At 41.6% G+C, this 14497-nt stretch overlaps 1 protein-coding gene across 9 annotated transcripts in view; it reads right to left on the bottom strand.

Annotated features, from left to right (window-relative positions):
* Nucleotides 1–14497, bottom strand: part of KIF16B (kinesin family member 16B) — a 101254-nt gene that overhangs the window by 50212 nt on the left and 36545 nt on the right. For all 9 annotated transcript variants that reach the window (XM_028722270.2, XM_028722271.2, XM_028722275.2 and 6 more), the window contains 3 exons: nucleotides 9246–9365; nucleotides 8763–8814; nucleotides 7187–7324 (listed from right to left, as the gene is read on the bottom strand). In XM_028722270.2, coding sequence (XP_028578103.2) covers nucleotides 7187–7324; nucleotides 8763–8814; nucleotides 9246–9365 — 310 coding nt within the window. The remainder of the gene's footprint in view (nucleotides 1–7186; nucleotides 7325–8762; nucleotides 8815–9245; nucleotides 9366–14497) is intronic.

The following is a 14497-nucleotide window of genomic DNA, read 5'->3' as shown; positions in this document are numbered from 1 at the left end:
CCCCCTCTCACATCCACATTAAATTAGGAACATAATTTTAAATGACAGGATTTCTAGAGAACCTTGGTAATTAAAATGCAGAGTGACGTCATATTCCATAATGGGCAAACACATATGTAATCCAAAGCAACAGCGAGGAGCAGAAAACTGCCCTACTCCTCCATCCATGTGGCATTCAAGTGATAAAGAACAAGGAACAAAAGAAGCAGGGTAACAGGACAGGCTTGTCCTGGCTCAACCCTTCGGATGAGAACAATATTAGGTGTGGGGAGACACTAAGCACAAATAATCATAGTACAGTGGAAACTTGGTTCTCGAACTTAATCTGTTTCATAACTCAATTTGACTCCCAAAACGTTCGAAAACCAAGGAGCGGCTCCCAATTAGCACAGGAGCCCCAGAAACAATAGCCAACAGCCACATTGGATGTTCAGCTCCCGAAAATATTCGAAAACTGGAACACTTACTTCTGGGTTTTCAGCATTCAGGAGCCAATTTGTTTGTCAACTAAACGGTTTGAGAACCAAGGTTCCACTGTATTTAGCCAAGACCGAAATGTGAGTGTGAAGAATGGCATGCAGGCCTATGTAAGCCCCACACGCAAGGTTCAGAAAGCAGTGTGTAACAAGACAACTTGGACCCATCTCAGCTGGCTCCATGCTGCTTTTCGTACCCAGACAGACTTGACCCAGCAGCCAACGGCAAAAGGTAGCATGGTGGAGATGAATCAGTGCACAGGGGGGAAGTTCAAAAAGTATCTACATGGTGCTTAGAGAATAACTTGCACCTAAATATTAGCAGATGGTTGGATAGTGTTCTCGAAGCTACCAGCATGAGCTTGACCAAACTGTGGGAGGCAGTGGAAGACAGAAGTGCCTGGCGTGCTCTGGTCCATGGGGTCACGAAGAGTCAGACACGACTAAACAACAACAAATATTAGCAAGACAAAGGAGATGGTGTTGGACTTTCGGAGGAAGAGAGGGGAACTAACCCCGTTGTATATTGGGGGGGGGGGGTTGTGTGGAGAGAGTCTCTTCCTTTAAATTCCTGGGAGTTTACCTTAGTGAAGACCTCACTTGGAAAAACAATATAACTCAGGTGGTTAGGAAGGCCCAACAAAGACTCCATTTTCTCAGGGTTTTGCGAAAGAACAAGTATAGTCAGTCGTACCAACAGGCTAAAAAACAGTTTCTATCCGTGGGCTGTTAGGCTGCTGAATGGAAAATAATATAGTGCAACTGACTTTCGGGGTTGGTGTGTTGTGCGACAAGCACACAGAGTGCAATGAGACTGAGTGTTTGTGGGGAGGAGGAGACCTCGGTTAATTTCATTGTACACAGGTTGTACATTGACAATAAAGGTATTATTATTATTATTATTATTATTATTATTATTAATGATTGCCAGAATGGGGAACCTACAGCCTTTTTGGTGTAGCTGGACTCCAGCTATCATCAGCTGCAGCCAGCATGACCAATGGTCACAGTTGCTGAAAGATGTAGTCAACAACACTGTTGGGGTCCCTTATGAATTTCCTGGCTCCAGATTAGAGACTCACAGCACCATCAGTTCTAAGTTCTGAGGTTTTCCTAAGGCACAAAACAAAGTGCACCAGCTTGTTTCTGAACAACTACTTCCAGAGCCAATCAAATCAGCACGGTCGGCTTCTCAGTTTGAAAACACAGATGGGGAGACATTCTAAAAATGAGCAGAATTAGGACCATCCCAGGGATTACAAGAAAACAGAAACATGGGATTTCAGCTTCTTTGATTTCACTCTCTCTGGTGTCAAAAGTGCAGCCCCAACCATTACCCTTCAGTTTGATCTGTTTGCTCCAAACAAAAGCAGATGCTATTGAGTCATCTTTCCATGTTATGCCTTAATTATTCTTGGAACAGCTCAAACAGTTTCCTTGACTTGGAGAGATAAAAGAGTGCTCTAGAGGTTCCAGCTACAAACTAGATCACATTCTGCAAATATAATGAAATACCATGTGCTCTGGAAAAACTATTTAAATAATTCAGTAGGGCAAAAGGAGGTGATAAAAAGGAGGCATGATTTGTGTTTTTAAAGATGAAGAGGCAAATACCGTTTGCGAGCTGGTTTGGAAGACTTCCTGCACTATGTCAAAAATACTCAATCTTGAATCCTCATTGCCAGTTAAACACACTGAGTGCAGCATCTTTGGTTAATTCTACCAATCCATTTATATTTCGGCCACTTCAACATTTCCAGCAATTTCCACTAACTAGAGCAGAATTGCATTTTAAAAACAACAACACTACAGCTTATGGATGAAAGCAAACGCCAAAAAAACAAACATAATCTCAATGCAACATGGCTCAGAGCAATTTTCTTCGCATATTTCCATCCAAGGACCCTTTTTTTTAATAATATGCCCAATTCACTATGGAAATTAAAATGTAATAGAGATTGCATGACAAGTATACTTTGCAAACTATGCCAAACCGCCTCTTGGAAAGGCAGAATCCAGTGTTTTCTTTCAATTCAAAATTATGGTAACATTGCCTACTGCACTTTATCGCAGTCTAATCTTAAAGAAGATTTACTGTTCATAAAACTTTATGCAGCAAAGCTATTTCAATACTATCACCGTAATTTATGCTATGAACCAGGCTGGCCTTCCTTTCAATTGGGATATTTTTATGAAACTATAGTCAAGGGTCCCAGCTGGTTACAATTCTGCCAGCTAACACTGTAAAACAGTTTTCTCTCTTAACTCTTTCATATGCTTGTTACTTCACAAAGCGTTTCTCATCCTTTGCGCCACCCTGAAAGTTAAATTTACTATTTTCCTTTGAGAAGCTCAGAGAGTGATTTAAGCACACTCGCTCAGCTGTTTTGAAATAATGGCAAAAAAGCAGCTCTAAATGGCACATTTATATTCCAGCCCTATAAAGATTCACACACATGCTTCCCCAAGCATATAGGGAGTCTCAGGCGGCAGACTGACTGTGCAACTGAAGCCCTTATGACTTTGCAGGAATAGAATGTGGTCGCAACATTTGCTGATACACAGAAGAAAGTAGATTTCTAAAAAAAGAATTAACATCTTGAGAAAAGAGATGGTCCTGGTGCTGACTGGACAACATTTCCGAGTCTGCTTAACTATTCAGAGCTTGTAAAGCACTCAGAGGATGTGGTTGATTTGAGTGGTATATCAATGCCCAAAAAACAAAACTGCAATGTCCACGCAGATGGTGACACTTGTAACAGCAGAACACTGAATTCCACGCAAAGTTTGCATCTCTATCTGAACCAGGGAAACAATGATTTGTGCAAGCCATATTTCACTTGCTAACCAGGGTTACAAGTCCAGTTCAAACTGTAGCTTGCAATCCTCCTCTTTGGACAAATTGGGACGGTTCGGATGTGCTGGCAAGCAAAGAGAATTAGGAGAGGAAATCCAAGAATCAAACAGAGAAGGAGAGATAGTTGAAGCTTGTTTGCGTATCACCAATCCAAATTCTGGTGTTACATCTGAACCACCCAGCATTTCCGAAGCTCAACCGGGATTTCTTCGCTTGATTTCAAATGGCTTTTTAGGGTTAATTTTAAATGATGCCAATTTCAGTGCACATATCATGCTCACCATCTTTAAGATTAAAAAGGGGTTATGCAGGAAGGAAGAGTGAAGAGAAATCAGCATGCCTATATCACGCCAGTAAATTAAATGTCTTCTGCCTGCATTGGATGACATTTCCTTTAACTAATGTTAATTAGTTTATAGTTGAAAATCTAGACTGCAAGTTCACCGGGGTGGAACTATGTCATGTATATGTTTATGGGCTCACAAATAAGCATTCTTGGTGGCTGTGTTTTGCTTCCTCTGCAGATTCATAAAGCGTGAGACAGTATTTTTTAATGGGAATGGGATGAGATGCTCTTATTCAGCTAGGCTTTGGGTGGCTAAAGCAGAATACTGTATTTAACATGTTATTAACTATCCATTTCTTCAGATGGTAGTTTACTCAATGCCAAGTACAGCGGTACCTCGGGTTGCGAACGGGATCTGTTCTGGAGCCCCATACGCAACCTGAAAGGAACGCAACCCGCGTCTGCGCAGGTCGCGATTCACTGCTTCTGCGCATGCGCATGATGTCATTTTGCGCATGGACGAGTGGCAAAACCCAGATGTAATCCTTTCCAGTATTTTCGGGTCGCCGCGGGACGCAACCTGAAAAGATGTAACCTGAACCGAATGTAACAAGAAGTATGACTGTACACTAAGTTCTTACACAATGTTTTCTAGTAAAATTAGTACAGTGGTACCTCGGTTTACATACGCTTCAGGTTACATACGCTTCAGGTGACAGACTCAGCTAACCCAGAAATATTACTTCGGGTTAAGAACTTTGCTTCAGGATGAGAACAGAAATCGTGCTCTGGCGGCACGGCGGCAGCATGAGGCCCCCATTAGCTAAAGTGGTGCTTCAGGTTAAGAACAGTTTCAGGTTAAGAACGGACCTCCGGAATGAATTAAGTACTTAACCCGAGGTAACACTACATCTAATATGGAATGACAACCATTCCTCATTATTTTAAGTCCTAACTCTAAGATGAATCATAGAATTGTAGCACCGGAAGGGACTCCAAGGGTCATCTAGTCCAACCCCCTGCAATGCAGGAATCTCATCCATGACAGAGGGCCAGCCAACCTCTGCTTAAAAATCTCCAAGAAAGGAGAGTCCACAATCTCCCGAGGGAGACTGTTCCACTGTCAAACAGGTCTTACTTTCAGAAAGTTCTTCTTGATGTTTAGTCAGAATCTCCTTTCTTGTAACTTGAATCCACTGGTTCGATTCCTACCCTAAAGAGCAGAAGAAAACAAGCTTGCTCCCTCCTCCATGTGACAGCCCTTGAGATATTTGAAGATGGCTATTATATCTCCTCTCTGAATCCTCTTTTCCAGACTAAACATACCCAGCTCCTTCAATTGCTCTTCATCAGGCTTCGTTTTTAGACCCTTGATCATCTTGGTTGCCCTCCTCTGCACACATTCCAGCTTGTCAATATCCTACTTAAATTGTGGCGCCCAGAACTGGACACAGTATTGCAGGTGTGGTCTGACCAAGACGGAATCCAGTGTTACTATTACTTCCCTTGACCTGGACACTATACTTCTGTTGATGCAGCCTAGAATAGCATTAGCTTTTTTTGCTGCTGCATCACACTGTTGACTCATGTTAAACTTGTGGTCCACTAAGACCCCAAGATCCTTTTCATATGGACTGCAGTAAGCCAGGTGTCCCCCATCTTATATTTGTGCATCTGGTTCTTTCTGTCTAAGGGCAGAACCTTACATTTGTCCTTATTGAAATTCATGTAGAAATATAAAAATCAAAAGAAGCACCTGATATCACTTTTATGCATTTTTGCTTTTCTCTGCCAATGAGCCTTCTTCACATTCATCATCAAATGCTACTTTTTCTGAAAAAATATGTGACCCTCCATACACATAATACGGAATACTGTTCCCAAAAAGACAACTTGCTACTACATGCCCTTTGGTTTTTACTCTACAAGATCTCACATGTAACACCATGCAAGATAACTGCTTTCAGGATGGAGAACAAGGTAATCCCAGGTTTATTAAACTCTAGGAGCTTAATTTTATTTTTTTAAGGGGCAGCATTTGGATTTATTCCTGGTCCCCCCTAGTTTTGGCTACATTTTACTGACTGAAAACCAGTTCCACTTTTCTTGCATTTGGCTATGCTAAATTTAAAAGACACATTAATGCCATCTCAATTAATTTTGACAAAGGTGCGGTAGCTAATTACAAGGCAAGCCGGTATAGTCCCCACAACTCTCCCAAAGAGTTTAACACATTTTCGATGCATGGTAATTTTAAAAGGAAAGTAGATTGTTAAGTGCAAAAGGAGCTAATCAGAAATATCTGAAGCAGGTATTTAAAGGTGCTGTGACTCCAGACTGTAAGATGAAACACTATTTAAGATACAGTGCTAAAACATGCATAATGAAAGCTAGCATGAAGACTTTCCAGCTTGCGAACTGTGATTTGGTGTACATGTTGCTGCCGTCTATCTACATTTAAGTTGGTTGTCTTGGTTAATCCAGATTCTAAAGTTTTCTTCCAAAACACAGGTTCTCAAAGGTAAGCCTATGAAGATATGAAAGAGCCTGGGGAGATTTTTTTTGGCCTTCCCAATTTCGTATATCCAAAAGTGGAGTTTGATATACTGGTTAGCAGCACTCGTAAAGAAACACAGTGAGCAGGATAGAAAGGCTCATGAGTGTGCTTCAATAACTTTGGGAAGAAACACAAGGGGGGAAATGTTTAAAATAATAAGGCGTTCTGTTAGGTGTCAATACTCAAGCACTGTAGGTCACTTGGGTATATCCACCTTAAAACCAGTTGAGTGGAGAAACTGATGAAAGGTCTTGCAATCCCCAGAGCAACTGCCTGGGCATTGTTCGCGACACTCAAAAATACAGCAGTCTAGCAAGCTCCCATCTCTTCCCTTCATCTTAATAATACTCAACAACTACATGAAGCTGTTGTACTGAGAGAACGGCAGCGAAAAATGAAGTGTAATCCCCTTCTTTCAAGGGAGTAGTGGAAAATGAAATTGAACAGCTGAGCATCATTGCAGTCACAGCTTTAGTGCGAACACTGAGTCCAATTAAACAGTCACCCCCAAACTCAATCCAGGCCACCAATCATTTCCCTCTTTTTCTGGAATGGCCCAGTGGCCACACCTGAACTGCATGGAGATTACAAGCCAGTCTGACGATCCCTAAAGTATCTAGAACGTATGGATGTGGGGGTGGGGTTGGGTTTTGGTGGGTGTCTAAATAGAGATTGTTGGCATCCTCTGACTTGGAGGCAATGGAGGAGTGCACTTTGGGGAGTGAAGTCAAACGTTAAAGAGTTAGAGCTCTGGCTATGGTTGTAGAGACCAATACGTGAGAGACATGTTTTATTGCAGTTAGGGCAGACGAAGGCATCTAGTTATGCCATGGTGCATATGGAGCACACACGCTAAATAAACATACTGTATGTTGTACTTCTAATCACTGTATCATTTGCACAACGAAAACAGAAGTTTGATATTTAACAGAAATTGATATATAGAAAAAGAACAGCAGGGATCTCAAAATACAATGGATTTTCATTGCAAAGAAGAAATGTATAGATACCTTGGTTGAGTTGTATGGCCTCTGTGATCTGAATTCCATTTACAGAACATTGTGCTCCACTCAGTGGTATTAAATTAACTGTTCCATTGAAATGTTCAAAGATGCAGTGCTCACTTTCCAAATCGAGGCCATGAAGGACTATGAAATGCAAACATTTTTCTTCTATTAGTAAACAAGAAGATAAGCCCAGGTACTTATGATACACAATTTCAAAATCTCGTCCTATTCGCTGGAAAAAGAGATTCCTGATTTTTAAGCATCTTTTTGCATTGTGTGTGTGTGTTTACAAACAAAAGAGAAAGAGAGAGATATGTTGTATCCAGGAATTTCCTGCTGCAACCAAAAGGGCTCCTTTTTCTTAAGAGGCAGGACCCTGATGCAGCAGAGACTCTCACACTGTTAACTGGATGCTCCTGTAGGCAAAAAGTTGTTTTGCCAATCCCCTTGCCTGTGCAGCCTCTGTATTATCTCCCACAATGCTCTAGAGCCAGTGTTGCCCAACCTTGGGCCTCCAGCTGTTTTTGGACTACAATTCCCATCATCCTTGACCACTGGTCTTGCTAGTCAGGGATGATGGGAGTTGTAGTCCAAAAACAGCTGGAGGCCCAAGGGTGGGGAACACTGCTCTAGACAGTCCCCCAAACCTCCAGAACAGACATGGGGAGCTCTGGGGGCTGCTGGGAGAAGGGAGAAATTAGATAAAAAAACACATTCTTAGTTTCTGCTGCAGGAGCATCTAGTGCAACCTATAAAAAATAATGTAAAGGGAGCAAATAAAGTTAAGTGGTCTCACTATGAAATCGCTGTATAAAAGTAGATTCAAGTTGTAGAAATATTACATGTATTTTCTGGTACCTTAAACAGAACACTTCACACATAAAACTAATTCATTATTTAGTGGAAACTGAGGCCCGCTTCATTTACTGTTAAGAGAACTATATGTGAAGAGAACTATGTATCTGCAGGTAGGTTGGTCTGCCGTAGTCGAAACAAAATAAATAAAATAAAATAAAATAAAATTTAAAAATTCCTTCCAGTAGCACCTTAGTAAAGGTAAAGGTACCCCTGCCCGTCAGGGCCAGTCTTGTCAGACTCTAGGGTTGCACGCTCATCTCGCTCAAGAGGCCGGGAGCCGGCGCTGTCTGAGGACACTTCCAGGTCACGTGGCCAGCGTGACGAAGCTGCATCTGGCGAGCCAGCACCAGCGCCGCACACGGAAACGCCGTTTACCTTCCCACTAGAAAGCGGTCCCTATTTATCTACTTGCACTTAGGGGTGCTTTCAAACTGCTAGGTGGGCAGGAGCTGGGACCGAACGACGGGAGCTCACCCCATCTTGTGGGGATTCGAACCGCCGACCTTTTGATCAGCAAGTCCTAGGAACTGTGGTTTAACCCACAGCGCCACCCGCGGTCCCAGGACCTTAGAGACCAACTAAATTAGTTATTGGTATGAGCTTTTGTGTGCATGCACACTTCTTCAGATATATCTGCAGCGTGAGGAATATCCCCCCCCCCCCCATGATTTAGGAAGATAACTCAGACAGGGTTCTCCCCGCCCCCTCGTATTTCATTTACCAATATCCTGTTCTGATGCAGCATCTTCTCTGCCAACGTGTGTTTGTCCCTCCTATAGAGAAGAGTAAAACTTATTTACTATGGAGCAAAAATAAAATGATTCCGCATAAGTAGAACAACAATAGCTAAAACCGCTAATGAATTAAAGAGCTTTTATCAAGGAAATATTGTTTTCATTACTGTTCCTCCTTAACAGGCAAGAAAGAGCATCCTGAAAGTTTCCAAGCAGCATCAATTCACGGCCACAACAAAATGAATGAACCAATATGCTCCACTAGGGTGCCATTCATCTGTCATTGACTCTTGGGACAGATACAGGCAGTACTGACTGATACTTTTATACTAAACAAATTAGAGTACCTAACAGCTGATGTCACATTATTGCAGGGATGTAATGGATGCTTAGCTTATTTAGGCAACAAATTAACACTATCATTAAAATTGCCCATTTAGGAACGGGAAGGCAAATAAATATTGAGTTACCTTCAGGTGATACAAGATGATGCCAGTACTGAGAAGATCATCATCAATGCCTATTAGGTGAGGCAGCTCAGAATCTAGCACAACACCAATTCCTTCTTTCCTCAGTGCCAAAGTTTGCTCCTGCAAAAATAAACAGGAAAAAGCTACTTACTGGATTTATTTCTGTATGTGAATTCTACCGTCATAATAGTTAAAGAGAAAAAAGTGAGTGAAATCACCATGACAGGGGAAAAAAGGGAAAGATGATAGGCTACACAACACAAGATCTTACTATTGAATGTGACTGTTTCTTTATTGGAAAAGAAACAGCCCAGTTATTTTTAAATAAGCAAACAGATGAATAAAAAATGTATTACAGCTTTTGACACTTACCTGTTTAAGGACAAAAAGAATGATCTATCCTATGATCCTGGTGCATTATTAAGTATTATTTATTATTAAGTATTTATTAAGTATTAAGTATTATTAAGTATTAAGTATTTATTTTATACCACTTCTCTGTTATAAAATACCCACAAAAGCCTTTGGAAACTGCAGCAGATTAAAAAGCAGGAAACTAGCAGAATAACCTTCTTTTATATAAACCAAATGGCAAAAAAAACCTTCAGCGGTCATTGCTACTGTTAAACCTCCAACAACTTAAGACTTCTTGGGACTGAGTACTCATTACACAAACACTAATTTGAGATTCAAAACCTGCCCTGAGAACTGTAGGGCATTATTTCCTTGGCTGGAAGATTAATGTAAGCAAATGTGCAGTAGTCCTGCGCCAGGTTCAATTTTCAGTACACAAGTTCCCATTTCAGAATGGGAACACGGTTCTTGCCAAAAAGGTTGCAAAAAGCCCCCGAGAACTTGCTGCAGTTCTTACACCAAACCATCTCACTTTCTTCGCAAATGTTTCTTCCGAGAGAGGCCCCGAGACTGCACTGCACACTAAACTGTAGATTATCCCCTTTTGAGTCTCAATTTGAGCTGAGTCTTTGTTCTGACCACCTCCATTGCAAGGATCCTTCATAAGGGAGTTGCTGCCAGGAGCATTATGCGCAGGTGTATTTTGATGCACGGAACAGAATGAAAGTTTCTGAGTCACGGCGGAAGGAAGAACATTCAACAGGACTTTGTTTGTCTTGTTGCTATTTTGTTAAAGTTGTTAATATTGATTTATAGATACGAATGCTGTAGTACTTTGTGAATCCTATACAGTCGTACCTTGGAAGTCAAACGGAATCCGTTCCGGAAGTCCGTTCGACTTCCAAAACGTTCGGAAACCAAAGCGCAGCTCCTGATTAGCTGCAGGAAGCTCCTGCAGCCAATCAGAAGCTACGGAAGTCCTGTCGGACATTCGGCTTCCAAAAATAGTTCGCAAACCAGAAAAGTCACTTCTGGGTTTGCAGCATCCGGGAGCCAAAACGTTTGAGAACTAAGCTGTTTGAAAACCAAGGTACGGTTGTAATATGATTTTTGGTGTAACTGTGATGTTTGGCTTATTTTTTAGTTGTTTTGTTAATAGTTTTACATAGATGGCAATTGTTTTATTTGTGATTTGTGATTGTTTTACTGATGATTTGTTAAGTATTCTATACAATTTATGCTGTTCCATTATGTTATTTTTATCTTTTGTTTGTAAGCTGCTTTGGGATTCATTTGAATAAAAAGTGGCATAGAAACAGAATCAATCAATCAATCAATCAATCAATCAATCAATCAATTCCTACTTTAAGAGAAGGGATTTGCATGTCCTCCTCCTGCCAAGAGAGGAGAGATTCAGTAAATCGCCTCCTTTAAAGTGGTAGGTGCTACTTTTAAAAGAGGCTAACCAATCAAACAGCCCAGTTTTTATGCCATATAATGGGCCCCAGATACAACTCTGGCAATAGCATTCTGCTACAGTAGATGAAAACAAAAAAAGTAAAAGGCTTTTAAAAAGCATCTGAATGCTCTTTCAGGGCACTCCCGTAAATAATACCTTACAACAGCCCAGTCTAGATGTGACCAAGGCACTGCTGCAATTTGCATTATTCAATGGTGACTCAAAAAAGGCCAACAAAGTTGTGCAAAACCCATGTGATAGTGCCAGTGAAATAATTACACAGAAAATAGGTGGGTTTTTTTTTTCATTTTAAGACCAACCCCCCCCCAAAAAAAAAAAAACATGCAACCTTCTGCTGATGAAGAACAGCCAACTAACATAACCTCCCATGAATGCAGTAACTGGAGAAAATGCCAAAATGGACGAACCAGCCAAAATTCATAGAGGCAGATTTTTAATAGTACTAATCTGCTTGAGTTGGAAAAAAGAGAACTGGAAATCAATGTCTCCTGCAGGATTCATACCTGATTTGTTTAGTTGTTAAGAAGTTAAAACAGGCTAGATTGTCATGCTAATCTGATTTAGCCGAAAGCAATTGCAATCCATGCTGCAAAAGCAGTTTCTTTTAAGCTATAAAACACTACTGTTGTCAATAATTTAGCTTGTTTGGTTTATGGCTACCTGGTAATTTGCAGCTAATACCAATTGATTAAGAAGTGATCAGGTTACAAAGAGAAACCAGCTGAGCACATATAAATGTTATTTGCAAATGATTTAAGTATGCTTACTATCATTACCAGTCATTATTCAGTTCTCTTGTAATGTAACAGAAGATTCTATTGGTTCCAAGCAAAACAAGTAGATAAAATTTATAACATTAACACAAAATAAAAATGAGAGAAGTATAATTGAACACAGCAGAACTAAATTAGTCTTCTGTCCTATATAACAGCCTCAGGAAAACGTGCTGACATACTGTGAGATATTGATATCTTCATTATGATAGGCATTGCAATGTTAAATCAGGCATGGAAGAGAAATGTTGGGACTACTGTCAAGTACATAGCTAAATTCAACTGATTTCAAGTGGGTTGGATAGAACAAGCCTATTCACATCAATTCAGAAGGAAGTCCCATTGAATTCAGTGGAACTTACTCCCATGAAAGGGTACATAGCCCCACTCTCAATATATACTGAATGTAGGATACACTAAAACATGGCTAGGAGTATTTATATTTCTGTGTATATCTTCATTATGCATGAACATGTTTGCGTGCACTGGCTATATGACAAAAACAGTATCTGATAGCTGGGAAAGAAAAAGAAATGGGAGTCACCAAACAGCCTTCAAAACAAAAGCTATTTCACTGAATTGTCTCCATGTCAAAATAAATGCCTTAATGCTTGAAGTTCTGATATGCACAGAGCACCTACATTTCAGCCCAATGAAAGAAGCTGGAAAAGCAACATCTTTGACCTCTCATTTGAGCAGTACTGAGAGTTGGTTCCGCAAACAACACATGTTTACATCAGGTAAAAAAACCAGTGGTAAAGATCAGGTCCTCATATGAGCTGAAGTTCCTTCCACTGACATTAAAGGTAAAGGTAAAGGGACCCCTGACCATTAGGTCCAGTCGTGGCCGACTCTGGGCTTGTGGCGCTCATCTCGCTTTATTGGCCGAGGGAGCCGGTGTACAGCTTCTGGGTCATGTGGCCAGCATGACTAAGCCACTTCTGGCAAACCAGAGCAGCGCACGGAAACGCCGTTTACCTTCCTGCCGGAGCGGTACCTATTTATCTACTTGCACTTTGACGTGCTTTTGAACTGCTAGGTTGGCAGGAGCAGGGACAGAGCAACGAGAGCTCACCCCGTCGCAGGGATTCAAACCGCCGATCTTCTGATCGGCAAGTCCTAGGCTCTGTGGTTTAACCCACAGCGCCACCAGTCATAGAATTGGAATGGACCCCAGGGGTCATCTAGTCCAACCCCTTGCAGTGCAGGAATCTCCCCTGAAGCCATTCATGACAAATGGCCATCCAACCTCTACTTTAAAACTTCCAAGGAAGGAGAGTCCGCCACTTCTCGCGTAAGTCCATTCCACTGCCAAAGGGTTCCTCCTGTCAGAAAGTTGTTCCTGTTGAGTCAGAATCTGCTTCCTTGCCATTTAGATCTGTTATTTTGGATCCTCCCCTGTGAAACTGGGGGAAACCCCCCCCCCACAAGCTTGCTCCATCTTCCATGGATGAAGCCACCCCTCAATACAATTCACTGCCCAGGGATCAGAAATTATACTACCTGTTGAGGTAACTGATGAAGCCATTACCACCGAACATTCTCCAAGAAATAAAGGTTCAATTTTCATCAGAGCTGATCTCAATGGCCCCACACTTAAGTTGTGAGTTAGATATGTCGAAAGCTGCCTTATACCAAGTCGGTCCACTGGCACATCTAGCTTAGTGCCATTTACACGGACAAGCAATAGCTTTGCAGGGTTTCAGACAGTACAGTCATACCTTGGGTTACAGATGCTTCAGGTTGCATTTTTTCGGGTTACGTACTGCCAAAACCCGGAAGTACCGGGTTATTGCACAAAAGCAATAAATCACGCTTTGCACATGCGCAGAAGTGCTGAATTGCAACCCGCACGTGCACAGACGCACAGCTATGGGTTGTGAACGCTGCAGGTTGCGAATGTGCATCTTGCACGGATCACGTTCGCAACCCAAGCATCCACTGTAGTCTCTCAAAGCCCAAACTGGAGATGCTGGGGCTTGAAGCATGAACCCTGTGCATGCAACAGAAATGCTCTACCACTGAGCTATATGGTCCATCCTCTTCGGAAACCTAATACAAAACAGCCATCGAAAGGTCAGAACACAGCAAACTCAAAAGGTGTACTCGTGCTGGTTTCAAGTAAAAAGATCAAGTGTTTTCACGAAGACAGATGAAATGGCCTTTAAAAACCTATCAGTTTGATTTTGTGTGCCCATACCATAAACTAATTGGTGCTCTTGCTCTCTCAAATGTCATAGGTAATTGGCTGGTCAGATAGCTATGGATTTTGATATCTTTCGTACTTCTACAAGCACACAAATCCTGCTATGAACTCCATAACTGTTTCTTAAGCCACCCAATTTTATGTGCTCTGTTACTGATGCAATACAAATAAGTTTCAAAATAACCTCCAAGCTGAGCATGATGGGCACCACTGTATTCACAATTACCTTTTACAGTGGTACCTCGGGTTACATACGCTTCAGGTTACATACGCTTTAGTTTACAGACTCCGCTAACCCAGAAATAGAACCTCGGATTAAGAACTTTGCTTCAGGATGAGAACAGAAATCGTGCAGCGGCGGCGCGGCGGCAGCAGGAGGCCCCATTAGCTAAAGTGGTGCTTCAGGTTAAGAACAGTTTCAGGTTAAGAACAGACCTCC

The sequence above is a fragment of the Podarcis muralis genome, chromosome 3, assembly GCF_964188315.1.
Source record: "Podarcis muralis chromosome 3, rPodMur119.hap1.1, whole genome shotgun sequence".
Classification (NCBI taxonomy): Eukaryota; Metazoa; Chordata; class Lepidosauria; order Squamata; family Lacertidae; genus Podarcis; species Podarcis muralis.
This window is presented reverse-complemented; position numbering and strand designations above follow the sequence as displayed.